General features: G+C 45.0%; 1 protein-coding gene across 4 annotated transcripts in view; it reads left to right on the top strand.

Moving 5' to 3' along the window:
• The first annotated feature begins 1,496 nt into the window (after positions 1 to 1,496).
• Positions 1,497 to 27,387, top strand: part of rnf185 (ring finger protein 185) — a 31,717-nt gene continuing 5,826 nt past the window's right edge. Inside the window, exons 1-6 of one of the 4 annotated variants that reach the window (XR_009514531.1) lie at positions 1,501 to 1,711; positions 2,235 to 2,253; positions 6,155 to 6,267; positions 16,543 to 16,597; positions 22,945 to 23,062; positions 26,378 to 26,461. Coding sequence is in view for 3 of the 4 variants with exons in the window: in XM_059983242.1 (XP_059839225.1) it covers positions 1,554 to 1,711; positions 2,235 to 2,253; positions 6,155 to 6,267; positions 7,407 to 8,148 (1,032 nt within the window). In the remaining variant the exon portion in view is untranslated. Of the gene's footprint in view, positions 1,712 to 2,234; positions 2,254 to 6,154; positions 6,268 to 7,406; positions 8,162 to 16,542; positions 16,598 to 22,944; positions 23,063 to 26,377; positions 26,462 to 27,387 lie in introns of those variants that run through there. The other 3 variants (XM_059983245.1, XM_059983243.1, XM_059983242.1) reach the window with 3 other exon arrangements.

A 27,387-nucleotide genomic window follows, 5' to 3' on the forward strand; every position in this document is an offset into this window, starting at 1 on the left:
TTGAAGTTCTTAGGATTATTAGTGGAAGCAAACAATTGCCTAATTTGGGTGAAAGTGTGAAGCATTAATAGTGGTGTGAAAAACCATATAGGTAAAAGGGAAGAAATTGTAGTTAATATTGTCTTGTATGTTAGCTATAAACAGGAAAAATTATCAGCAAAGACACGAGCTACCAACACAAAGCTGTTCTTTTACATCGCCACGCAAAATCAAAATTATCTAATTAAGTGATGCACTTACTTGGAGAAAGGGCTGGATTGACAATCCAGGTCATTTTTGATGACTATTTAGTCAAAAACACTCTGAAAATTGCTTGCTGTTTTCGTTCCGGTGGTGCTCCAATGTTCAAATTCAGTCATAGAGAGCTAATTGTCTGCTGTTTCCAGCAGTTACAATTGGAAATTGAATATTGCAGGTTGAAGATATCCATAAACATTCCAAGCTCTTTGACTCTGGCTGGTATGTGGGTGGGTTATGGCTATGTTAGCTGAAACTTGATGGAGTTAATCTGGGGGAAGCAGCTCTCTCTGGACTTGAGGATGCAATTTAAACCATTCCTCAAGAGCATTTCTTGAGAAGTTGATAGGTTTGTTGTCAAGTCAAACTGAGTGGAATAGCAATGTTCTGACTAACCAGGACATTTGTTAGATTTGCTCTGGTTAAGTACAAATCTCTGCGCATGGGAGTTGCAAGAGTTCTCTGAGGTTATATACTGTGCACCATTTCTAATTAAGGTTTTGTTTGATGAATACCTTTACATTGTTTTGTTGTTTGTTGATTGGAGGTGTAGCTGAATATTGGCTATAAAACAATGACTGTGTTCCAAGCACATTAAGTTTGAAGAAACCACATTTTTTTCCAGTTGACAACATTCCAGCCAAATCTTGAGTTTAAGTATTTATTTCATGTGTGTGATTACATGACTTTCATTTTGTACCAACTATATCAATAGCTGTCAATCTAACATGAAAACTCCCCAACCCCTCCAAACAACTTAGCCTGCAATAGAGAGGTTGATTTTGATGGTATAGGATATGTGCTTAGTGCCAGAAAGATAATATAAGAGATCTATAACTGGCTGTTTGCTCTGACATGATAGTGTGGGAAGCAACTTTAGGGGAACCAATTCCTTGGGTGGGTACAAAATAGCGTTAGTGGTAGTACTGGGAGGTTAACAGCCTTAACTTAGGGTACGTATCAATATTTATTTTTAATAATACCAGTGACTGTTCCTGTACAGTTTCTTTTATGGGAATTTGCTGTGCACAAATTGGCTGCTCTCTTTCTTGCATATGAAAAAATACATGCGATTTCCGTAGCGTAAATGGTGACCTGCTGGGATCCGCATTAAAACAGTGCCCATGCACGGTTAGCTGAATGTTTAAATGAAAAAATGAATATCAGCTGTCCCTGTAATGGGTCAGTTCCAACCCGGAACATTCCATCGGACCGTGTTCGCATAGGAAGCGTACTTGGTTTCTCGCCCGGAGTGGTTGCTAAGGTACAGTCCGTTCCGGTGACGGGCCGGATGTCTGCGTGTTGTTGGTGGGGAAATGGCGAGTTCGGGCGCGGCGGCGCCTGGGGCGGATAGAGGCCCCGGTCCTGGTCGCTCCTCCGGAGAGAACGCTAGCCAAGACAGCACGTTCGAGTGCAACATCTGTCTGGACACGGCCAAGGACGCAGTGATCAGCCTCTGTGGTCACCTGTTCTGGTGAGGTCTTGGGATGGGAATGACCTCTAGGGAGGGAATGGGGTAACAAATGGGGTGGGAAGGAGGTCTGTGGGGTGGGATGTGGATGGGAGACCTGCGGGGATATGGGTTTGGAGGAGGGTGGATAGAGTTAGAGGGGAGGATCCGGTGGGGGTTTGGGTTGAAAGGGGGTCTTGTGGGATATGAGAAGGAGGAAGTGATGGGTGTGGATGGGGAGGTAAGTAAGGGATGAGGGAAAGGATGGAGGTTAGGTTTGGAAGGATAGGCAGATGGAAATGTACAGTGGGCATTAAACTGCTGGCAAAATGAAGGAAGAGACATTAGGGGTTGTGGAGGTGGTGAAACATGGATCACGGGAACAGGTGTTTGGGAGAGGTTGGATGGTGGGCAGTGGAGAAATAGACTGGAGTGTGTTGCTATCGGGAAGGGTGATTATGGAATGTACTGAAGAGGGTTATGACGCTGTTTCTAATACGCTAACTTGCTATTTCTCTTTTTTGCTGCAAACTGTGAATATCTACAGCTGGCCTTGTTTACATCAGGTAAGTTTCTGTTACTTTAACTTTGTTTTAACTTTAAAGATAGAACAAATGAGAGGCTACTTACTACAAGTGAATTCAGATGTTCAAATCCATCCATTGGCTGCTAAACTGAGATGTAGTGGTAGCACATTCGGTGATGGTGGTAGAAACCCAATTATCATCATAAGCACTAGTTATGGTGGATATGTCAAATCTCCAGGAGCTGAGAACATTGTGCTACAGGGTTGCTGGTGCTGCTGTTGCTCTAGGGCAGGGGTTCCCAACCTGGGGTCCATGAACCCCTCGGTTAATGGTAGGGGTCCATTACACAAAAAAAGCATTAGGAACCTTTATTTGCAATAGAGCGAGTGAGCCTGTGGTATGTCCAATTGTTGGGTGAACATTTAGTTTTTGTTTTAGTGCAAATCATGGTCTTTATTGGGGGCTTTGCTTGGTGGGTGGAGGGTCCTGATGAGTTTTTGAAGAAGAGCATGGGGGTGGGTATGTTGGTGCTTTTCTGCTGTTTGTACGTGGGAGTGAGGGGGATTTGGGGTTCTAACGTTTTAACTCATTCATTCTTTGTGGAACTCTTGTTTTTGTGGATGTCTGTGAAGAACAGGAATTTCAGGTTGTATAATGTATACACTTCTCTGACATTAAATGGAACAATTGAACTTTTTCTGTATGCTTTGAGCTGCTTGTTGGTGCTATTACTCACTCAGGCAAATGAAGAGTTCCAAATTGTTTCTTATGTGTGTCTTATAAATTGTGCAGAAGTTCTGGGCTATCTAGATGTGTCTTTTATTACATGATACCCGAGCTCTCACCTGTTTTAATAATGAATTCATAAAATGTTGATCCTCAGCAGGTCAGACAGTATTCATAGAGAAATAGTCAGTGACCCTTCATCAGAACTGGAAAAATGAGAAAACAAAACGTGTTTTAAGATAGTGAGAACAGAGAACTGTGATGGAATAGAGACCTAAGAGAATCGAAATGGCACGTGGTTTTAGTAATGTCTCCTAGAGGGTGGATGTTAATCATAATAGATCTGTCTGGAGCAGATATCAATGATCTGGATGATAATGTGGTAAATTGGATCAGCAAATTTGCTGATGATACAAAGATTGGAGGTGTAGTGAACAGTGAGGAAGGTTTTCAAAGTTTGCAGAGGGATTTGGACCAGCGGGAAAAATGGGCTGACAAATGGCAGATGGAGTTTAATACAGACAAGTGTGAGGTATTGCACTTTGGAAGGACAAATCAAGGTAGAACATACAAGGTAAATGGTAGGACACTGAGGAATGCAGTAGAACAGAGGGATCTGGGAATACAGATAAAAAATTCCCTAAAAGTGGCATCACAGGTAGATGGGGTAGTAAAGTGAGCTTTTGGTATATTGGCCTTTATAAATCAAAGTATTAAGTATAAGAGTTGGAATGTAATGGTGAGGTTGTATAAGACATTGGTGAGGCCGGATTTGGAGTATTGCGAGTTTTGGTCACCTAATTACAGGAAGGATATTAATAGGGTTGAAAGCGTGCAGAGAAGGTTTACCAAGGATGTTTGCTGGGACTTGAGAAACTGAGTTACAGAGAAAGGTTGAATAGGTTAGGACTTTATTCTCTGGAGCGTAGAAGAATGAGGGGAGATTTGATAGAGGAGTATAAAATTATGAGGGGTATAGATAGAGTGAATGTAAGCAGGCTTTTTCCACTGCTAGGGGAGAAATAAACCAGAGGACATGAGTGAAGGAGGAAAAGTTTAAAGGGAGCATTGGGGGGGGGGGGGCGCTTCTTCACACACAGTGGTGGGAGTGTGGAATGAGCTGCCAGATGAAGTGCCAAAGGGCCTGTTTCTATGCTGTAGTGTTCTGTGTAAAGGAGTATTTCCTAGAAAATGCTCAGTAGTTGTTCAGGGAGGGAAACGCTGAGATTATGTGGATGGTGGATGGGCTTATTGCAGAACTGGCCAGCTTTTACACAAACAGGAAGGGCTGGTTTTCTGAAATTGCTGAATTCAACATTGCGGATAGAATGAAATTTGCAAATTGGGTGACTAGAGTGATATGAGCTGGGTTTTCCAGTGTAGAGGAAACTACATTATAAGCATCAGATGCCTTACATTGGAAGAAGTGCAAGCGAGATAACCTTGTAGCCACAATGTTTATATGGCTGACCTGGTTGGATTTTCTGATCAGGTGACCTCTTCCTCATCACACTTGCCTCCAGTGTAGGTAACTTACGGTAGTCTGCTGACCTTTATGATGAGTAAGAAGGTATGTTTTCAAGCGTAGGTGGTGGTTGTCATTGATTGTACTTATGTGACAAGTTCATTCATGCCGCAAGCAACCCTTCTTGAAGGTTTTCCTGGGCCTTTCTGCATTGGAGGTGTGGAGCTTTGCATTTTCCCAGAAGTTACAAATGGAACTGAACATTCTGCAATTATTGGCCATGTCAGATGTAAATAATACATTTAAAAATATCTATTTTGGTAAAGAAACAGAAAAGGCACAAAAGTGAAAATAGTGAATGTTGGTGTGCATAGATTTTTGTTATAAAATTTCTTTATATAATTCTTGTTGCGTGAATGAAGTCAGTGGAGAAAATCACTGGTAGGTACAAAAGCAGCTTCTTATTCAACAAAACAAGGTACAGCAGGCATCACATGGAGACACTTTCAGTGGAAAGGTCTGCTGGCTTGACATGGGCTCAGTATTTTATGTGCCCAATATCAAAGGGGAACTCCATATTTACAATGTATGGACAACGCTTTCTTTGAAACTACATACACCTTCACACCTCCTAATTCACATTCACACCATAGACAATCAAATGAATTTTAATCAGCATTGTCTGGACAGTGATTCATAGCTTTTAGGAACCCACTGTTCAGAGCTGAACTCCAAATTAAATGCACAATACATTTTCAGATGTGAAGACTGGTAGCCAAAGTCAGTTGTTAAATGTATATGTCCTAAGCCCCAGAATCTCTCTAACAATTCTCTAGACGTAGAAGGACTTGTGTTAAACACAGACAATTGTGTCTAGCTTAGATCAGCACAAATGAGTTTGGTCAAAGGGCCAGTTTCTATGCTGTGTGATTCTATTACATGACCTATTTTTCTCACCTCCTCTGTTTTCTAAGATCTTTATGATCCTTCAACTCATTCCTGTTGGGAATGTTCAACTCTTCTTATGATACCATTGCCTTTACTTCTAGTTACTTTGTCCTAAGCTTTGGAATTTTGCTTCTCAGAATCTTGCCTCTCAGTATAAGATGTTACACACAAAGTGCTGGAGGAACTCAGCAGCTCAGACAGCATCAATGGAATCAGGCCTAGACTGTTCATTAGGACTCATTATAAGATGCTCCTTTAAAACTATTTCTGTGGCCAAGCTATTGGTCATCCACCCTCCTCAACACCTCCTCACGTGGCTTGTGTTTGATATTTTCATGATGTGCTGTTCAGCATTTGACTGTATTTATAATGCTGCTACAACGCAAATTTCTGCCATTCTCATTCCAGATGAAACACAGATACTTGGTGTTCAGGTATTCCATGTAATTAAGAAGCTAAATGGTATTTTACTTTTTATAATTATAAGGAAGTTTTGTAATTGGTAAAACGGCATTTTATCTGAGACTGCAGTAGACTTAGAATAGTTTGCTGGTGGGTGTTTTGAATGGGGTGCCTATGATTATACATGATGATGAAAGACTTTGAAGAGTCAATAGTGAGCCATTTGCTGCAAGATACACAAGAACTGACCTTCAATTGTATTGGTAGTATTGTAGCTACACAGTAACTGCTCTGTCAGCATAGCCTCGACAGTATTCTCTAAATTATGTTAGATATGGGTGTTCAGTTTGCCTTGACATTATCACTAACAGAAAATCTCTGGTGTCTGTGTTCTGACAGTGGTTGGAGACCAGACCTAATCGACAGGTTTGCCCTGTATGCAAAGCAGGCATCAGTCGAGACAAAGTGATTCCCCTTTATGGAAGAGGAAGTACTGGTCAGCAGGATCCCAGGTAAGCAAGGCTGTTTTGACCTGCCCTAGTGAGATTCTGCTTTGATCTGTCTTAATTTCATATGAACTTCATGTAAGGTTGAGAATTTGGTCAAAGGGGAAACTTAGTAATTCTGATATGTGGAATTTTCACAATTTTAATAGAAACCTGAGTGGCATTTAGTAGTTAGTGAATGCAGTGCTCTGGAATATTTACTGTGAAGCAGGCTGAGACAATATTAATATCTTGAATGTGGTGCAAATAAAATACTGTTAGTTCCACAACTTCAATGCTTGGCTAGTCCAGTCACCTTTTACCCTGACCATTGTCAGTGGTGGTGTAACTCTAAAATTCATGCCTTAATTTATCCCTCTGACTCCTGCTTCGACCACTAGTCTTGCACTTCGGTGGGCTATAAAGAATGGATTTTCTTTGAGATATTTTCATCGCTCTCTTCCCTGAAAATCAAAAGCACTGAAATAAAAGCAGACAATCCTGGAAATCCCAGTGAGCCAGGCAGCACTTGTGGAAAAAGAAACAGTTCATATGCTTCAGGTTCTGAGACCCTTCATCAGTTTTGACAAAAGGACCTTGGACTGAACTGATTGTCTTTCCACAGGCTTCTGGTCTTTGTTGAGTTCATGCATTTTCTTGAGTTTGCCTGGCTGACTGTCAGATAATCACAGGAGGCTTTGGGATGGGTTGATCCATCCACGTGGTCGATAGCCAAATGTTGGTGGTTAATTCCACTTCCCAGGTTCAGCTCTTCAGTGTGCAACGTTTTAGCTGTCTTGGTTTCTGCTTCTACCACCCTCTTGAGAGAATGAATTACAGACCCTCCCCACCACCACTTAAAGCACTTGCAATTTGAACGTGGCTAAAAAAATGTTGCATACTTTGGGTAGTTGGTCTTGTGGTGACCACTTTCCAGTGCACTTGAACCGGCTCAAAATGGCACGTGCCGGCAGAGAGGCCGGCCCCAAAGAGGGGCGCCAGGCCTTCTTCACCAGCAAGGAGAAAAGCTCGCGAGTGGGAAGGGACTGTGAATATGCATTCCCGCCCGGGGAGGGCGGAAAGGGGAAGGCTTAAAAGCGAGGCCGCAAAGTTTGAGTAAATCTTTTGTGCAACTGCAACTCACTGTCTGCGTGTCGTTATTCCAGCGCTGTGTGTAGCACACCGCTACAATTGGTGACCCCAACGGCTCAAACGATATTTGAACCGAAGATGAACGACGCCGCATCTGTTCATGCAGTTTCGTTAAAACTGCCAAGCTTCTGGACGCTGCGACCTCACCTATGGTTCCAACAAGCAGAAGCCCAATTCCTCATTCGGCAGATAACCTCGGATTCCACACGTTACTACTACGTGGTGAGCTCCCTCGACCAGGAGACAGCGGCCCAGGTTGAGGAGTTCATACAGTCGCCCCCGGAGGACGGCAAATACACAGCATTCAAAGCCCTGCTCATAAGGACTTTCGGACTCTCACGGCGCGAGCGAGCTGCCCGCTTACTACACCTGGATGGTTTGGGAGACAGGCCACCGTCGGCATTAATGAACGAGATGCTGGCCCTGGCTGAAGGACACAAGCCCTGCCTCATGTTTGAGCAGGCATTCCTAGAACGGCTGCCCGAGGACATACACCTGCTGCTGTCCGACGTGGATTTCAGCGACCCCCGGAAGGTGGCAGCCCAGGCAGATGTGCTGTGGAAAGCCAAGAAGGAGAGTAGGGCGTCTGTCGCACAGATCACCAAGCCACACGCCCAACAGCAGACCAGACCAGGCTCGGCAGCAGAGCCCACAAAACCCAGAGGCAGAAGTGCGGAGGCCAACGAACAATGGTGCTTCTACCACCAGCGGTGGGGCACAGAAGCCCGCCGCTGTAGCCCCCCCTGCAACTTCTAGGGAAACCCCAGGGCCAGCCGCCGCTAATGGCTACGGTGGCTGGCCATCGGGATAGCCTCCTGTATGTCTGGGACAAACAGTCAGGACGTCGCTTTTTGGTCGACACTGGAGCCGAGATCAGCGTCTTACCTCCGACAAGTTACAACACCCGCATCAGAGAACCGGCACCCACCCTGAGGGCCGCAAATGGCAGCGCAATATGGACCTACGGCACCCGTACAGTGTGGCTACAGTTCGGCTCCAGCCGGTTCACGTGGGACTTCACACTGGCCGCTGTGGCCCAACCACTCCTGGGGGCGGATTTTTTGAGAGCTCACAGCCTGCTGGTCGACCTGCAAGGGAAGAGACTAGTCCATGCCAAGACTTTTCAAACGTTCTCCCTGGGTAAAGCCAAGTTGCCAGCCCCACACCTGGACTCCATCACGCTGTCCGACAACGAATTCCCCAGAGTCCTGGCAGACTTCCCATCAGTTCTGGCACTGCAGTTCATGGCAGCCATGCCCAGATGCAGAGTACAGCATCGCATCCCGACCCAGGGACCACCCCTCCACACTCGTGCTCGAAGGCTTCCCCCGGACAAGCTCCGATTGGCAAAGGAGGAGTTCAAGAGGATGGAGGAATTGGGGTCATACGGCGGTCTGACAGCCCATGTTCCTCCCCCCTGCACATGGTGCCCAAAGGGGGAGACCATGTGGCGACTACCGCAGACTGAACGAGGCTACAACACCGGACTGCTACCCTGTGCCACACATTCAGGACCTGCACAGCGCAAGGATCTTTTCCAAGGTAGACCTCGTCCGGGGATACCATCAAATCCTGATGCATCCGGATGACGTCCCCAAAACAGCAATCATCACCCCGTTCAGCCTTTTCGAGTTCTTCCGCATGCAGTTCGGCCTAAAAAATGCTGCACAGACGTTCCAGTGGCTCATGGACGTGGTGGGACACAACCTGGACTTTGCATTCATCTATTTGGACGAAATCCTCATAGCCAGCAGTAGTCGTCAGGAGCATCTGTCCCACCTCTGTCAACTCTATGCCTGACTGAGTGAATACGGCCTAACAATCAACCCGGCCAAATGCCAGTTCGGACTTGACACCATCGACTTCCTGGGCCACAGGATTACTAAAGACGGGGCAACCCCTCTGCCCGCCAAGGTAGACGCGGTCCGCCACTCCCCCTGACCCAACACACTCAAAGGCCTGCAGGAATTCCTGGGTATGGAGAATTTTTACCACCACTTCCTCCCCTCAGCAACCCGAATCATGTGCCCCTGTTCACCCTGGTGTCGGGTAAGGGCAAGAACATTACCTGGGACAAAGAGGCCACAGCTGTTTTCATTAAAACCAAAGAAGCCTTGGCAAACGCCGCGATGCTAGTGCACCCCAGAACAGAGGTCCCTACCGCCCTCACAGTGGACGCATCCAACGCAGCAGTCGGTGGAGTGCTGGAACAACTCATTGAGGGTCGCTAGCAACCCCTGGCATTCTTCAGCAAACACCTACGATCACCCGAACTCAAATACAGTGCTTTCAACCGGGAGCTGTTGGCACTATACCTGGCAATCCGGCATTTCAGGTACTTCTTAGAAGGTAGGCCGTTCATCGCGTTCACGGACCACAAACCGCTTACCTTTGTGTTCACAAAGGCGTCCGATCCCTGATCGTACCGCCAGCAGCTACATCTGTCCTACATCTTCGAATACATGACAGACATCCGACATGTCTTGGGGAAAGGACAACATCGTGGCGGATGCACTGTTCAGACCTACCATCCAGGCCCCGACCCAGGGGGTGGACTATGCAGTGCTGGCGGAGGCGCAGCAGACAGACGATGAGATCCCTAGTTACAGGACTGCAGTCTCCGGTTTGCAGCTTTGAGACTTCCCTGTAGGCCCAGGTGAGAGGACCCTATTGTGTGACGTAGCTACTGGCCAACCTCGCCCCATCATCCCGTCTCATGTCGCCCCATGAGGCGGTGACTCAGACTGTGGACATTGGGGGGTGTATTGCCAGTTTTGGGGGGCGGGGGGGCTATGTGGTGACCCACTTTCCAGTGCACTCGAACTGGTTCACAAAATGGAACGTGCCTGCAGAGAGGCCGGCCCCAAAAAGGGCACCAGGCCTCCTTCACCAGCAAGGAGAAAAACCCACGCACGGGAAGGACTATGAATATGCATAGTCATATGTATAGCATTCCCGCCCGGGGAGGGCGGAAACGGGAAGGCTTAAAAGCGAGGCTGCAAAGTTTGAATAAATCTTTTACGCAACTGCAACTCACCGTCTGCGTGTCGTTATTCCAGCGCTGTGTGTAGCACACCGCTAAAGTTCCACCATTTGCCACCTCCCCTTGACCATCTCAGTGGTAGTGTTTTACCCAGCCCCCTTCCATTTCTTCCACAGATTAGATTTGTCTCCTGGTTATTGATATCTTTCAAAATTGGTCCATATTATGCTCTTTCTGTGCTTATTCCCATATTCCCACAATCCTGTTTGAGAACTTGCTGTACCTGGGCCTCTGTACCTCCCTCTGCAGTTGGCTCCTTGACTTCTTAACCGGAAGACCACAATCTGTGAGGATTGGTGATAACATATCCTTCTCGCTGACGATCAACACTGGTGCACCTCAATGGTGTGTGCTTAGCCCACTGCTGTACTCTATACACACATACTGTGAGGCTAAGCATAACTCAAATACCATCTATAAATTTGCTGACGATACAACCATTGTTGGTAGTATCTCAGGTGGTGACGAGAGGACGTACAGGAGTGAGATATGCCAACTAGTGGAGTGGTGTTGCAGCAACAACCTGGCACAACATCAGTAAGATGAAAGAGCTGATTGTGGATTTCAGGAAGGGTAAGACAAAAGAACACATACCAATCAGAAGTGGAGAGAGAGAACAGTTCCAAATTCCTGGCTGTCAAGATCTCTGAGGATCTAACCTGGTCCTAACATATCGATGCAGTTATAAAGAAGGCAAGTCACCAGCTATACTTTATTAGGTGTTTGAAGAGATTTGGTATGTCAATTAATACACTCAAAAACTTATCAGTGTAACCCCCTGGGTCGCCTCAGGCTCGCTCAGCTCGTTCTCATCTAGGGGGAGCAGCCTTCGGCCCCGCTAAAACTGGGTAATCAGCTGGTGTGGATGCTGTGTGATGTCCCCGCCTCGCCCAAAAACAGACAGTACACCATAAGCGATTAAATGAGTACAATTTATAAAGGTTACTATAACTAAGTGATTACTAACGATACAGTATATATGAAGAGAAAAACTAAAGAAAAGGCGCCAAACTTATCAAAGTCCAAACCACTTCGTGCACAACCGTTGGAATTCAGTTACTGAAGTCTTCTGGCCACCATTCGATCCCCTCCGAACTCCTCGACTCGCAGCTCAGGACCCTCCAAGTGGTCAACCAAGCACATCTAGCTTCATCCCCCCTCCTCGGAGTACCTCCGGGCCTCGGACACCCCACTTGGGGTCCATTCCTCGCCCAGCTTACAGCATTGCGTCCTCTCTCTCGACCCCCTCGCGCCGATCTGCCCAAAAGCCCATCAACAAAAGCTTACAGACTCAGAAGAAAGAACATTAATCCCCATTTGGTTTACAAAAGAATACTATTCTCGTTATCAGTAAATTAGCATTCCTGCTAGTTAACAAAACAAAGAAGCCCTTTTGATTACATACACAGCAACAAAGAAAAAAGAAGAAACCCCCTTTACACGTAGATTACCGTGGAAAGCATTCTGACAGGCTGCATCACTGTCTGGTATGGAGGGGCTACTGCACAAAACCAAACGACGTTGCAGAAGGTTGTGATTCTAGTCAGCTCATCTTGGGTACTAGCCTACAAAGTATCTAGGACATCTTCACGGAGCAGTGTCTCAGAAAGGCAGCGCCAAAGCGAAGGGGAGTAGACAGTTAGTGCAGAGCACCCCTGTAGCCATTCCCCTGAATAATAAGTCATAATAAGTCCTGGATGCTGTTGGTGAGGACGACCAACCAGGTGTGAGCCATGGTGGCAGAGCCGGTGGCACTGAGTCTGACCCTGTGGTGCAGAAGGATGGGACGGAGAAGAGGGGAGCTGTCATCATTGGAGACTCTATAGTCAGGGGAGCAGACAGGAGATTTTGTGGACGTGAGAAGGAAACCTGCATGGTTTGTTGCCTCCCGGGTGGGCAGGGTCCGGGATGTCTCTGACCGGGTGCGTGACATCCTGGTACGAGAGGGAAAGCAACCAGAAGTCATGATACATGTTGGGACCAACGACATAGGCAGGAATAGGGATGAGGTCCTGAAGTGAGATTATTGGGAACTAGGCAGAAGGCTGAAGAACAGGACCTCAAGGGTGGCGCTCTCAGGATTGCTGCCAGTACTGTGATAGTGATGGTAAGAATTGGAGGAGATGGCAGTTGAATGCGTGGCTGAGGAGTTGGTGCAGGGGGCAGGGTTTTATTTTTGGATCATTGGGATCTCTTCTGGGACCTGTACAGATTGGATGGGTTGCAACTGAACTTGAGGGGGAGCAATATCCTTGCTGGTAGGTTTGCTAGCATGGTTCGGGAGGGTTTAAACTAAGTTGCAAGGGGGATGGGACCTGGAGCGATAAAGCAGTGAAAGAAGTAAAGCCAGATCTAACATATAGAGAGGCTTTGAGGAAAGAGCAGCGGTATAAAGGTAGTAAGGTTGAAGGGCTAAAGTGTGTGTACTTCAATGCAAGAAGCATCAGGAACAAAGGTGATGAACTGAGAGCTTGGATACATACATGGAATTATGATGTAGTGGCTATTATAGAGACTTGGCTGGCACCAGGGCAGGAATGGATTCTCAATATTCCTGGATTTCAGTGCTTTAAAAGGGATAGAGAGGGGGGGAGAAAGGGGAGGAGGGGTGGCATTACTGGTCAGGGATGCTATTACAGCTGCAGAAAGGGTGGGTAATGTAGCAGGATCCTCTTTTGAGTCAGTATGGGTGGAAGTCAGGAACAGGAAGGGAGCAGTTACTCTACTGGGGGTATGCTATAGGCCCCCTGGTAGCAGCAGAGATACCGAGGAGCAGATTGGGAGGCAGATTTTGGGAAGGTGCAGAAATAACATGTTATCATGGGTGACTTTAACTTTCCTAATATTGATTGGTTCCAAGGGTTTAGATGGGGCAGAATTTAAGTGTGTCCAGGATGGATTCCTGTCACAGTATGTTGACAAGCCCACTAGGGGGAATGCCAAACTAGATCTAGGGTAGGATGCAGAAGTGGGTTGAGAAGTGGCAGATGGAGTTCAACCCAGAGAAGTGTGAGGTGGTACACTTTGGAAGGACAAACTCCAAGGCAGTGTACAAAGTAAATGGCAGGATACTTGGTAGTGTGGAGGAGCAGAGGGATCTGGGGGTACATGTCCACGGATCCCTGAAAGTTGCCTCACAGGCAACTTAAGAAAGCTTATGGGATGTTAGCTTTCATAAGTCGAGGGATAGTCGCGAGGTAATGATGCAGCTCTATAAAACTCTAATTAGGCCACACTTGGAGTACTGTGTCCAGTTCTGGTTGCCTCACTATAGGAAGGATGTGGAAGCATTGGAAGGGGTACAGAGGAGATTTACCAGGGTGCTGCCTGGTTTAGAGAGTATGGATTATGATCAGAGATTAAGGGAGCTAGGGCTTCACTCTTTGGAGAGAAGGAGGATGAGAAGAGACATGATAGAGGTGTACAAGATATTAAGGGGAATAAAGGGGAATAGACAGTGGACAGCCAGCGCCACTTCCCCAGGACACCACTGCTCAGTACATGAGTTCATGGCATTAAGGTAAGGGGAGGGAAGTTCAAGGGGGATATTAGAGGAAGGTTTTTCACTCAGAGTGGTTGGTGCGTGGAATGCACTGCCTGAGTTAGCGGTGGAGGCAGATACACTAGTGAAGTTTAAAAGACTACAAGACAGGTATATGGAGGAATTTAAGGTGGGGAGTTATATTGGAGGCAGGGTTCGAGGGTCGGCACAACATTATGGGCCAAAGGGCCTGTAATGTGCTGTACTGTTCTATGTTCCTCATACATTGTGGAGATATGTTGCCGTTAGTTTGTATTCACAGTAACAAATAACTTATTACGAGCCTACAGTGAAGGGGTTACATCAAATCGAAAAATTTCAAAACCTGTCAACCACTTACTAAAAATTAAAAACCAAAATTGTGAGGCTGATAAAGTATAAAGTCAGGCATGGCTGTGTAATGTAATCTCCTTTGCAATTACTACACTAACTTTCCTTAACAGCAAAATGCTGATTTACCTTACCAACTCACCCATTGTGTTGATGCAGAAAATCGGAGAATCACCTGTTTTCAATGAATTCACCTGCTCCCTCTGTAAGGTCCAACAGATTTTCAACCGAACAAACCAAAATGAAGACAAAAGTGCATTCAAGACAAGCCAGAGAAATAATAATAGAGAAGCACCAATCTGGAGAAGGGTACAAGACCAGCTCAAAGGCACTGAGCATACATCAGAGCTCAGTGCAGTCCATCGTGAAACCACAGCCACACTGCCTAGATCAGGTTGCCCCTAATCACCAGAGAAGAATGAGACTTGTAAGAAAGGCAACTGTGATGCCAACAGTCACTTACTGAGCTGCTGAAGTCAATGGCTGCAACTGGAGATAAAGTTCACGGCTCCACAATCTCTAAAATCTTGCGCAAAAAGAGTATTTATGGAAGAGTGGCAATGAAAAAGCCCTGGATTTAAAAAAAAACAATTATCCTTTTCCCCTAAGGACTTTGCAAAGCATCACTTAGAAGATACTGTAAAGATGTGGAAGAAGATCTTGTGGTTGGATGAAACTAATGTGGAACATCTTGGCCTCAACACTAAGCAGTACATGTGGTATAAATCTAATATTGCACATCAGGTAGATAATACCATCCCTAGTGTAAAGTATGGTGGAGATGGTTTTCAGCAGCTGGAACTGGAAATCTTGTCAGAATTGTTGGGAAGATGAATGCTGCTAAATACAGAGAGATCCTGGGTAAAAACCTGCTAGCCTCTGCCAGAGCAATCCTAGAGTGGCTTCAAATGAAGAATATTAATGTCCTTGAGTGGTTTAGTCAGAGACCTCAAATATCCTGATTGAACATCTCTGGTAAGACCCCAAGATTGCTGTCCAACCACCACTGTCCAACTAACCGGGCACAGCTTGAGCAATTTTGCAAGGAGGAATGGGCACATCTTTCTCCATCACAGTATGTAAAGCTAACAGGGACTTATCCAAAAAGACTACTGGCTGTAATAGCTGCAAGAGGTGGTTCAGCTAAGTACTGATGAAAGGAGGACTTTTGAATTGAAATGTAGAAAACCTATAGCACAATACAGGCCCTTCCTCGGTGTGCTGAACATGCCCCTACCTTAGAAATTACTAGGCTTACCCATAGCCCTCTATTTTTCTAAGCTCCGTGTACCTATCCAAAAGTCTCTTAAAAGACCCTATCGTATCCGCCTCTACCACCATTGCCAGCAGCCCATTCTATGCACTCACTACTCTCTGAGTAAAAAAACTTACCCTTGACATCTCCTCTGTACTTACTCCCCAGCACCTTAACCCTGTGTCCTCTTGTGGCTACCATTTCAGCCCTGAGAAAAAGCCTTTGACTATCCACACGATCAGTGCCTCTCATCATCTTATACACCTCTATCAGGTCACCTCTCATCCTCTGTCGCTCCAAGGAGAAAAGGCCAAGTTCACTCAACCTATTCTCATAAGGCATGCTCCCCAATCCAGGCAACATCCTTGTAAATCTCCTCTGCACACTTCTATGGCTTCCACATCTTTCCTGTAGTGAGGTGACCAGAACTGAGCACAGTACTCCAAGTGGGGTCTGACCAGGGTCCTATATAGCTGCAGCATTACCTGAATTCTCCTAAATTCAATTTTATGTTTTCATGCTTTACAATTTTTGCTGTTTTTTTGGCTTTACTCTGGGGGGGGGGGGGGGAAGAGCATGTGATTCACAAATTAAAATCTCAATTAAATTGATCAAAATCCTTGGTTTAATACTCATTTATATGAACAAAGGGTTGGGTGCTGAATACATTCTCAAGGCATTGTATATCAGTCTAAGTGGTTTACAAAAATCTTATCTGAACTTCATGGATTAAATCATAAAGATTGCACAAGCTTGAGTTGTACTCCTTGGAATTTATGATCTTAAAGATACTTTGTAGAACACATATGACAATTTTCTGACTTTCAATTTGTTTATTAAGTTGTGTGAAGTAACTATAGTGTTCCTTCTTTAATGAAGGGAATATGTGTGAGCAGTTACATCCAATCTGGTACATTTCATGTACAGCCCTTTTCTCATGTCTGTTGAGTTTAATGTTACAGCTGACTTACCTTATTTCAGAGAGAAAACTCCACCAAGACCACAGGGACAGAGGCCTGAGCCAGAGAGCAGAGGGGTGAGTGGTTTCATTTCATTAAGTGTTGCTTTCATTCAAAAAGGTTGGGAGCCACTGCTCTATGGGATTGTTAACTTTGGCTACTTGTATTATCAGAGAAGCTCTTGCTGTATATTTTATGTCAGCTTTCACTCTTCGTCTGTTTTCTTCTTTATTTTAGTTTCTCAAATTTTCGCTATCATCTGGCTGTGCCACTAAATTTAACAATATTGTAAGCCTTTTCTTTCAGTTAAAACCTTTCTAAAAATCCCTTAAGCAACCACAGAAGGATTTTTTCTTAAGAATCTAAATAGAATGTGTCTTTATTGAAAATTATGAAGAAAGCCCATAAGTTTCTAGTCTCTACTTTAGGCAACTCTCTCCTTGCATCACTAAGATATAATTGCAACCCAAGATTCTCAATCTCAAACTGTGCTAATTCTCTTACTCATGTTAACATATTATTTCATCTGATTACACACAACCACATCGAGGTAATATATTGTTGGTGGAAGAGCAGTGAGTGAAGCACCAGGACCCACAACAATCAATATGCTGGAGAGACTCAGCAATTTGTGCATCATCTGTGGGAGGAGAGGAATGGTTGACATTTTGGGTCGAAACTGTGCATCAGGACTGGTTATTATAGTACATATCTAATGAGTCCCAAAAATGTTTCTTGACCTAGGCAATTACTGTCACAGGTCTACTAACTATGCTCACAGTTAATAACCTTCCCTTATTTCTTCATCAAAGCTGTTTCTACATTTGAGCCTAATTCTTTTCTCACTGAGCTATCCATCTTATTAACCTTCTGAAATATTAAGTTTTCAGTTGACAGCCATTCTCACTGTGCTCTGTGCTGAATTTCAGATTAACTTTTTCTATCATTCTCATTACATCATCAACAGTTGCCACATGCTTGGTTGAAAGATTTTTTGTTTGCCTTTTTAGCCACCTTTTCCCTTCTCTATTTGCATATCAACTATATTTGTAAGCACCATCCCTTTCTGTTTCTCTCTGAGTACTTTTACCCATTTTACCACTGCATTGCAAAATTGTCCTTTCCCTTAACTGTAAATGTCCCTTTATATAACTCTGGGTAATCTTTGCTATAAGAACAATTGAGTGTTTCCGATCAGTTACTCTGATCTTCTGCCAGTGAATTAGTTCATGACTGCTCTGGCCAACTGCCTGCCTTGCTTTCTCACCTGATTAAATGTTGAGCCTTGTCTAGATATGCTCCATCTGTACCTTGTATGAGTGCTGATTGTCCATGTGCTTCTGCAGGCTTTGAAAGAATTGAGGAAAATCAGACCAATGCTGAAACACCTACAGACACCACATATCCACATTTAATCCCAACATGCTATTTAGAAATTACAGATTCAACTGCTGAGTGCTGGTGTCATATTCCACATGCTTCCTCCCATGTAGGTGCACCTAGAGGAGACATGGAATATTGGTATGTGTCGGTTTCCTCCTGACTTCCCAGAGCCTCTCCAGCACCTACAAGCACAAGTTAGGAGTGCCCAGAATGCTTCCCATTTGCCTAGATGAATATGCACCCAACAACACCCAAGAAGCCAACATTAGACATGACAGTGTAGCCCACTTGGTTGGCATCCCATTGGCAGCTTAACTATTCAGACCCTCCACTACTGGTGCTCAGTGACTACAATGCATATCATCTACAAGTGTGCTGGAGGTACTCCAAGAACACTTCCCAAACTGAAATAGGGGCAGCAGGCAGATGAGAGCATCCCCATCTGCAGCACTGTTCCATCACATCCCATGCCATCCTGGGCATATTCACTATCCATTAGTCTTAAGACCATAGGATAACCATACAACAATTACAGCACGGAAACAGGCCATCTCGGCCCTTCTAGTCCGTGCTGAACGCTTACTCTCACCTAGTCCCACCTACCTGCACTCAGCCTATAACCCTTCATTCCTTAAACAGGAATAGAATAGGATATAGGAACAGAATTGGACCATTTTGCTCATTGAGTGTTCTCTGCCATTTCATCATGGCTGATCCAATTTTCCTCTTAGTCACAATCTTCTGCCTTCTCCCCATATCCTTTCATGCCCTGACCAATCAAGAATCTATCAACCTCTGCCTTAAATGTACATATTTAAAGACCTGGCCTCTGCAGTTATCTGTGACAAAGAATTCCACAGATTCACCACTCTCTGGCTAAAGAAATTCCTCTCCATCTTTGTTCTAAAAGGATGCCCCTTTATTCTGAGGCTGTATCCTCTGGTTTTAGACACTCACACCATAGGAAACATCCTCTCCACAGCCACTCTGTCAAGTCCTTGCACCATCCGATAGGTTTCAATGAGGTCACCCCTCATTCTTCTGAATTGTAGTGAATACAGGCCCAGAGCCATCAGACGCTCTACATATGACAACCCATTCAATACTGGAATCATTTTTCGTGAACCTCCTTTGAACTTCCTCCAGTTTCAGCACATCCTTCCTTCGATAAGGGACACAAAACTGCTCACGATACTCCAAGTGACGCCTCACCAGTGCTTTATAAAGTCTCAACATTACATCCTTGCTTTTATATTCTAGTCCTCTTGAAATGAATGCTAACATCGTATTTGCCTTCCGCACCACAGACTCAACCTGAAAATTAACCTTCATTTATAAAAGTCTCTTTGAAAGGAAACAAGACTTGAATTTGTGTATTGAAGTGATGAGTTTGCAGATGCTGGAATCCAGAGCAACAAATAATCTGCTAGAGGAACTCAGCTGGCTGGAGCACCACCTGTCCTGATACAGTGTTTTGATGTAAAACATAGACAGTTCCTTTACTCCAGCAGATTGTTTGTTGAATTTGCATAGTACCTGTCCTTAAGTACTTTACACATAATGAAGTATAGATAGAACTGAGCTCTGTCATTATATTAAGTGATGGCTAATTTGTTTGTAACCTCATCTCTGCATCTTTTTTACATCATAATCTTTCACCCTCTCATTAAATATCCATCTATCTCAGAATCCAGTTTATTGTCACTGATATTAGTTGTGGAATTCTTTGTGGCAGCAGAACAGTGCAAGCATAACAAATTACTATAAGTTGCAATAAACATAAATAAATAGTGTGGAAGAGAAATCGTGAGGTGGTTTTCATGAATCATTCTGAAATCTGATGGCAGGGGAGAAGGAACTGTTCCTAAAGCATTGAGAGTGGGTCTTTAGGTTCCTGTACCTCTTCCCTGGTGGTGGTAATAAGAAGGCATGTCCTGGATGATGAGGGTCTTTAATGATAAATGCCACTTTCTTGAGGCAATGCCTTTTGCAGATGTCCTCAGTGGCTTGTGCCTGTGATGGAGACGGCTGAGTCCACAATCTTCTGAAGCTTCCTCTGTTCTTGTGCTGTGGTGTTTCCATACCAGATGGTGATGCAACCTGCCAGAATGCTTTCCACAGTACATCAGTAAAGCTTTGCTCGTTTTTTTATAATGTGACGGATCTCTTCAAATTCTTAATGAAGTATCAACACGTACAAACAAGCTGGATGAACTCAGTGGGTTGGGCAGCATCCGTTGAAAGGACCAGTCAATGTTTTGGGCTGAGACCCTTCGTCAGGACTAAAGAAGGAGGGGGCAGGGGCCCTGTAAAGAAGGTGGGGGGAGGCTGGGAAGGAGAAGGCTGGTGGGTGTTGGGTTAAAAACCAATCAGAGGAAAGATCAAGGGGTGGGGGAGGTGAAGAAGGAATCTAAGGGGAAAGTACTATGGGTAGTAGAAGAAGGCAGAATCACGAGAGAGGTGATAGGCAGCTGGAAGAGGAGGCAGAGTGAAAGTGGGATGGGGGAAGGGAGGGGGAGGGAATTATTGGAAGTTGGAGAATTCCTGCCCCCTCCTCCTTTAGTCCTGACCAAGGGTCTCAGCCCAAAACATTGACTGCTCCTTTCAACGGATGCTGCCCAACCTGCTGAGTTCATCTAGCTTGTTTGTACATGTTGATTTGACCACAGCATCTGCAGTGTACTTTGTGTTTCTTAATGAAGTATAGCTGCTGGCATGCCTTTCTCATGATAGCATTGATATGATGGGCCCAGGGTAGATCATCTTGAGATGTTGACGCCCAGAAACAGAAGTGCATACTCTTTCCACGACAATGAAAATTGGTGTCTGTTCTCCTTCCCCTTCCTGAAGCCATAGTCAGTTCCTTGTTCTTTCTGATGTTGAGTGCAAGGTTGGTATTGTGATACCGCTCGACCAGCCTATATATTTGCTCATATATGCCTCCTTGTCGCCCTCCGAGAATTTATAGATGCTATTGAGCTGTGCTTAGCCACACAGTTATGAGTATAGAGAGAGTAGAGCAGTGTGCCTGTATTGATTGGTAGGCAAGTAGATGTTGTCACCAATGCAGACAGACTGTGGTCTCCCAATAGGCTCTCAAGAATTCAATTTCAGAGGAAGGTGCAGGTTTTGAAGCTTGTTGATTAGTACTGAAGGGATGATGGTGCTGAATGCTGAGCTGCCGCCTGATGTAGATATTGCTGTTGTTTAGGTGGTCCAAAGCCCAGTGGAGGGCCAGTGAGACTGCATTCACTGTAGACCTGTTGTGGCCATATGCCAATTATAATGAGTCTGGGTCCTTGCTCAGGCTGGTTCTAATGACCAACCTCTCGGAGCACTTCATCACAATAGATGTAAGTCCTACTGGGTGACAGTTGTTGAGGCAGTTAACCCTGCTCTTCGTGGGCACCAGTATGATTGATGCCCTTTTGTAGCAGATGGGAACCTCCAACTGCAGTAGTGAGAGATTGAAGATGTCCTTCAACTTTCCTGCCAGTTGGTTGGCATGGTATCCTGCAAGGTATGTCATTGGGGCCTGAAATCTTGTGAGTGTTCACCCTCTTGAAGGATATTCTGATGTTGACCTCTTAAGACTATTCAAAAGCTTCATTTTTACTATCCATTAGTGACAATAGATTAAAACATCCACCTGTCTGTGCGAGAAGATTTTGTCTCATCTGGCCTAAATGAGTGACTCCTTTTAAAACAATGGTACAATGGTCTTCCCAGTGCTGTTTAACAGCTGAAAACACCACGTCCAGCTCACGTGAGCACCACGTCCAGCTCACACAAACACCACGTCCAGCTCACACAAACACCACGTCCAGCTCACACAAACACCAGGTCCAGCTCATACAAACACCACGTCCTGCTCACACAAACACCAGGTCCAGCTCACACAAACACCACGTCCTGCTCACACAAACACCAGGTCCAGCTCACACAAACACCACGTCCAGCTCACGCGAGCACCACGTCCAGCTCACACAAACACCACATCCAGCTCACGCGAGCACCACATCCAGCTCACACAAACACCAGGTCCAGCTCACACAAACACCACGTCCAGCTCACGCGAGCACCACTTCCAGCTCACCGAGTACCATGTCCAGCTCACACAAACACCACGTCCAGCTCACGCGAGCACCACGTCCAGCTCACACAAACACCAGGTCCAGCTCACACAAACACCAGGTCCAGCTCACACAAACACCACGTCCAGCTCACACAAACACCACATCCAGCTCACGCGAGCACCACGTCCAGCTCACACAAACACCAGGTCCAGCTCACACAAACACCAGGTCCAGCTCACACAAACACCACATCCAGCTCACACAAACACCACGTCTAGCTCACACAAACACCACGTCCTGCTCACGCGAGCACCACGTCCAGCTCACACAAACACCACGTCCAGCTCACGCGAGCACCACGTCCAGCTCACACAAACACCACGTCCAGCTCACGCGAGCACCACGTCCAGCTCACGCGAGCACCACGTCCAGCTCACACAAACACCACATCCAGCTCACACAAACACCATGTCCAGCTCACGCGAGCACCACGTCCAGCTCACACAAGGCACTGAGATCATCTGAACATTTGTTTTAGTCACATTGTTTGAGGAATAAATACTGATTAAGGCTCCAGAGATAACTCCTCTGCAGCTTTTCAAATCATCTCATGTGCTTATTTGCATCGACTTCGTAGAGCAGGACTAATTACCACATCCCCTGAAGCATGGTTTCTCCTGGGGTGCCAGCCTGAGATATTGGAATAGGATGAGAATCGTCAACTTCTGACTGACCCATGGATGACAACTTTTAAATTATCCACAGTATTTACTATGATTAACTCTGTGCTGTCAATGTGTAAGATATGTAGCTCTGACAATTTGTCATTGATATGTTTGTTCCCCAGTAGATTTCCTTCATTTTTGAGTGTTGTGGGGTTTTCATTTTGTTGCAAAGGGGTGGCCTTGATCATGTTTATGCTTATTCTGGACATTTGTCAAGTTGCTGTCATAATCCTGTTTCAGGGTTTCCAAGGTTTTGGGTTTGGAGATGGAGGATTCCAGATGTCTTTCGGGATTGGTGCATTTCCGTTTGGAATTTTTGCAACAGCTTTTAATATTAATGATGGCCGTCCACCACCAGGTACCTTTCTCCTTATATGTACTTACTGCATCAAACAGATGAAAATTTGTCTTTCTGTTAGTTTTGTATGGATTGGTCTCCATCTACACTTGCTTTTGCACATTGCTTTGAAAATTTAGGACAGGCAGCATCTTCAGTCCCAGCTTTGAAACCGAATATTGAAACTGTATTACAGAGTCTTCATCTAGCATTGCATTCTACTAAACACTGTTAATGGATCTTATGAATTTTGCATGAAAGAGCTAATGTTAAATGACACAAGAGTGGATAATGGTGTGCTCTGTAAGGCTGAGTAGTAACCCATTTTCAGGCTGATGATTGTGACTAGTAGTTTTGGCTTGCCCTTAGCTGGCTAGCAATTCATTAAATTGACCTTAACTGAATCTTTGAAAGAGCTAATTAGTCTTACTCCCCTGCTCTTTCCCTGTAACACTTTAGTTTTACATCTAGAGTTTATATATTGTCTAGAAAGTTAACATGCTACTGTCAATGTGTAAACTTACTGTTGCAGTCTGGATTAGGGTGACCAAAGGGCTCATGGCCTTCATTTCGTAATGTATGTGGTGAGGAATCTAGGAGCTTGATCCATTGCTCTTGTTGTTTTGTGGCTGCACTTAGGTCAGCATCCTCAAGGTCCCACTGAAAGAGTTGAAATTTGGCCTCAGATGGTGGAACTGGCAATCGGCCAGTTTTGAAATGTTTGAGAATCAGTGATAAGCCCCATGAGGCCAAGTCTCCGTTCTTGTAGTGAGACCTGGAGGATCCCTGACCTCAGTGAGCCGCAAATAACAAGTGATCCGAAGTCAAGAATGAGGCACAAGCTTAATTATTATGATTGTTCTAATAAGTGTGAGTCGAAAACAAACAAGAGAAAGGACCGGAGAGAACAAAGAAGAGGACGAAGCAGTGGTGGTCATCTCATACTCAGACTAGAGGCAATAAAAATTCTAGTGATAACTATTAACCTATCAAATAGCCAGATTCAAGTGATGTGACACTGACTGAAAATGAAGAAGCTTTATAAACATAAAGAAGCAACTGTACCATAATTGCCAGAAAATTCATCTGGAAAAAATACATGTATGTGGGTGATTATATAAAAATACAGCCATAGGAAAGTTAAACTACAAGAAAAATAGTAATTCTATAGCCCAAACTGGAGTTACACTCCATGGATGATCTTGATGGTTTTTTGACAGTTTTTTGGTACCAAAGGTCATTGGCCAGTTTTGAAAAGTTTTGAGAAATAGTGACAAACAAGGAAGAAGCTGTTACTTAGCCTAACAGTCCTTGTTCTTATGTGTTTGTGTTGCTTGTCCATTGTTTTTGACAATGACGTAAACTTGTGTGGGAGGAGTTTTACAGTGAAAAGTTCACTGTACCTGGGCAGTTCCATTCTCTCGGCCTCAGAAATCTTGGTCCAATGGTATGAAAATCATCATGACCAGAGACTTCCTTGGCTGTAGCAAATAGCTATGACGCATTAAGAAAAGAAACATAGAAACATAGAAAACCTACAGCACAATACAGGCCCTTCAGCCCACAAAGTTGTGCCGAACACGTCCCTACCTTAGAAATTGCTAGGCTTAGATATAGCCCTCTATTTTACTAAGCTCCATGTACCTATCTAAAAGCCTCTTAAAAGACCCTATCGTTTATTATTGTAATATGTTCCAAGATACAGTGAAAAGCTATTTTGCATAACAACTGGACTGATCGTCCATAGTACATTAAGGCGGTACAATGAAACAGAAGCGAAGTGTGAAGTATGAAGATATACAGAGCCTATAAAAAGTATTCATGCCGTTTGAAAGTTTTCGTGTTTTATTGTTTTACAACTCTGAATCACTGTGGATTTAATTTGGATTCTTGCACTGATCAACAGAAGAAGACTTTCGTGTTAAAGTGAAAATGTATCTCCTCAAAGTGAACCAAAAGAATTACAAATACATTCTGTGTCTTGTCATGCCCTTCGCTCTCCACTAAGTGTTGCAGCACTGCCTTCTTGGCTGTTGGATCTTGTAGTTAATCTCATCCACCCAGTCTGCTGGATCTGGCTTCACATGCTGGGGTAGGCTATCTCACCGGGGTTGGAGGTTTCCAGCTACATTCACCGGGTTTAGCCTGCCTGTCAAAGCAGTGTACCTGGGTGTGGCCTCTGTTGCACACAACAGTTACTTGGGGCCACAGGTGAGAGCTGGTAGGCAGGTGGGGACCAAAGATGGACAAACTGCCCCTGGGTGGAGCATGACAAGCCTGCCACCAGAGGTGACACCCCATACACCCCTTGTTCTTGTACTGCCATATCTTCTGCCTGATGGTAGGAGGTCAAAGAGTTTGTGGGGCTGATGAGAGGCATCCCACAATGCTGAGGTCTCTGCAAATGTGGCACCTGGTATTTGTCCTAGATGGGGGTGTGGGTAGTTGGGAGAGAGAGACCCCATTGATTCTGTTAGCAGTCCTCACAATCCATTGCAGAGTCTTGCAGTCAGATGCCTTGCAATTCCCATACCGGACAGTGATACAGCTGGTCAGGGCACTCTTGATGGTGCTGTGGTAGAATGAGGGTGGGGACCCTCGCTCACCTTAATCTCCTCGGGAAGTGGAGGCATTGCTGTGCTTCCTTGACTTCCTGTGGTGTTGAGGGTCCAGGTGAGATCGTCTGATATGCTCACCAAGAAATTTGATGTTCGAGGAGAAAGTCAGTGAGGAACCGTTGAGAGTGGCCAGCCTGCACCTTCATGAAGTCCACAAATATCTCTTTGGTCTTGTCTGTATTGAGACCCAGGTTGATGTTTTCTTACCAGTCCACAGCTGTACTAGCTCCTCGCCGACTCATTATTGCCAATGAGGCCAACCACTGATGTGTCAATGGCCAACTTGATGTGATTAGAGTTGGATCTAGCACTACAGTCAGGCGTTAGCAGTGAGCTGAGACCAGTGCTCAGTGTGACAGAGCTAGAGACATTGCTGCTGACACAGACTGCCTGAGGTGTCTCTGTCAAGAATTCCAAAATCCAGATACAGAGAAAGGTGTTGAGACCCCAACATGGCCAGTTGACCCACCAGCTTCTGAAGAATAATGATACTGAAGTGAATGAACTGCACTCTGATGTAGTAGACACCATTCTCCATGTGGGCAGTTGATCTCCTGGGGGTTTTCACACACAATAATGCCTAGAGTGTACTGAGAATGGTGTGAACAACAAATAACATACATTGAACAGCAGTTCTGTGGATGAAAACGCCTTGTTAACGAGGGAGGTCAGAGAAGAACGGCTAGGTGACAGTAGTTGAAACGATCTTGTTTTACAGCAGGGTGAGCAGAAGAGCATCTCTGAACGCACAAGATGTTGAACCTTGAAATGGATGGGCTTCAGCAGCAGAAGAGTACACCAGGTTCTATTCCTGTCAGCTAAGTAAAGGAAACTGAGGCTATGGTGGGCACAGACTCAGCCAAACTGGGTAGCTTAAGATTGGAAAAACACCTGGTTAATGAAAAACATCATTAATGGAGAATGTGTGGAGCAGGTTAAGACCTACAAGTATCTGGGAGTGCAGTTAGACGAGAAGTTAGACTGGACTGCCAACACAGATGCCCTGTGCAGGAAAGCACAGAGTCGACTGTACTTCCTCAGAAGGCTGGCGTCATTCAATGTTTGTAGTGAGGTGCTGAAGATGTTCTATCTGTCAGTTGTGGAGAGTGCCCTCTTCTTTGTGGTGGGGATGCTGGGGAGGCAGCATTAAGAAGAGGGACGCCTCACGTCTTAATAAGCTGGTAAGAAAGGCGGGCTCTGTCGTGGGCACAGAACTGGAGAGTATGACTTTGGTGGCAGAGCAGAGGGCGCTGAGTAGGCTACGGTCAATCATGGAAAACCCTGAACATCCTCTGCACAGCACCATCCAGAGACAGAGAAGCAGCTTCAGTGGCAGGTTGCTGTCAATGCAATGCTTCTCAGACAGGATGAAGAGATCCATTACTCCCCAACGCCATTCGGCTCTACAATTCAACCACCAGGGGCAAGACATGTTAAAGTGCCGGGGTTAGGACTGAGCTTAAGTTACCACTCAATGCACTTTAGTAAACTATTTAAGAACTTTTTAAAAGCTATTTATTAATGCTTTTTGGGAGGGTGATTTTAGATGCATATCATATTTATACTGAGTTAAATACCGTATGTAATTAGTTTTGCTACAATAAGTGTATGGGACACTGGAAAAATGTTGAATTTCCCCTTGGGGATGAATAAAGTATCTATCTATCTATCTATGAAACTCAATTTCAGCTGTGACATGCAGATGGTAGAGAATTTGTCTTAAACAAC

The sequence above is a fragment of the Hypanus sabinus genome, chromosome 10, assembly GCF_030144855.1.
Source record: "Hypanus sabinus isolate sHypSab1 chromosome 10, sHypSab1.hap1, whole genome shotgun sequence".
In the NCBI taxonomy this organism is placed as follows: domain Eukaryota; kingdom Metazoa; phylum Chordata; class Chondrichthyes; order Myliobatiformes; family Dasyatidae; genus Hypanus; species Hypanus sabinus.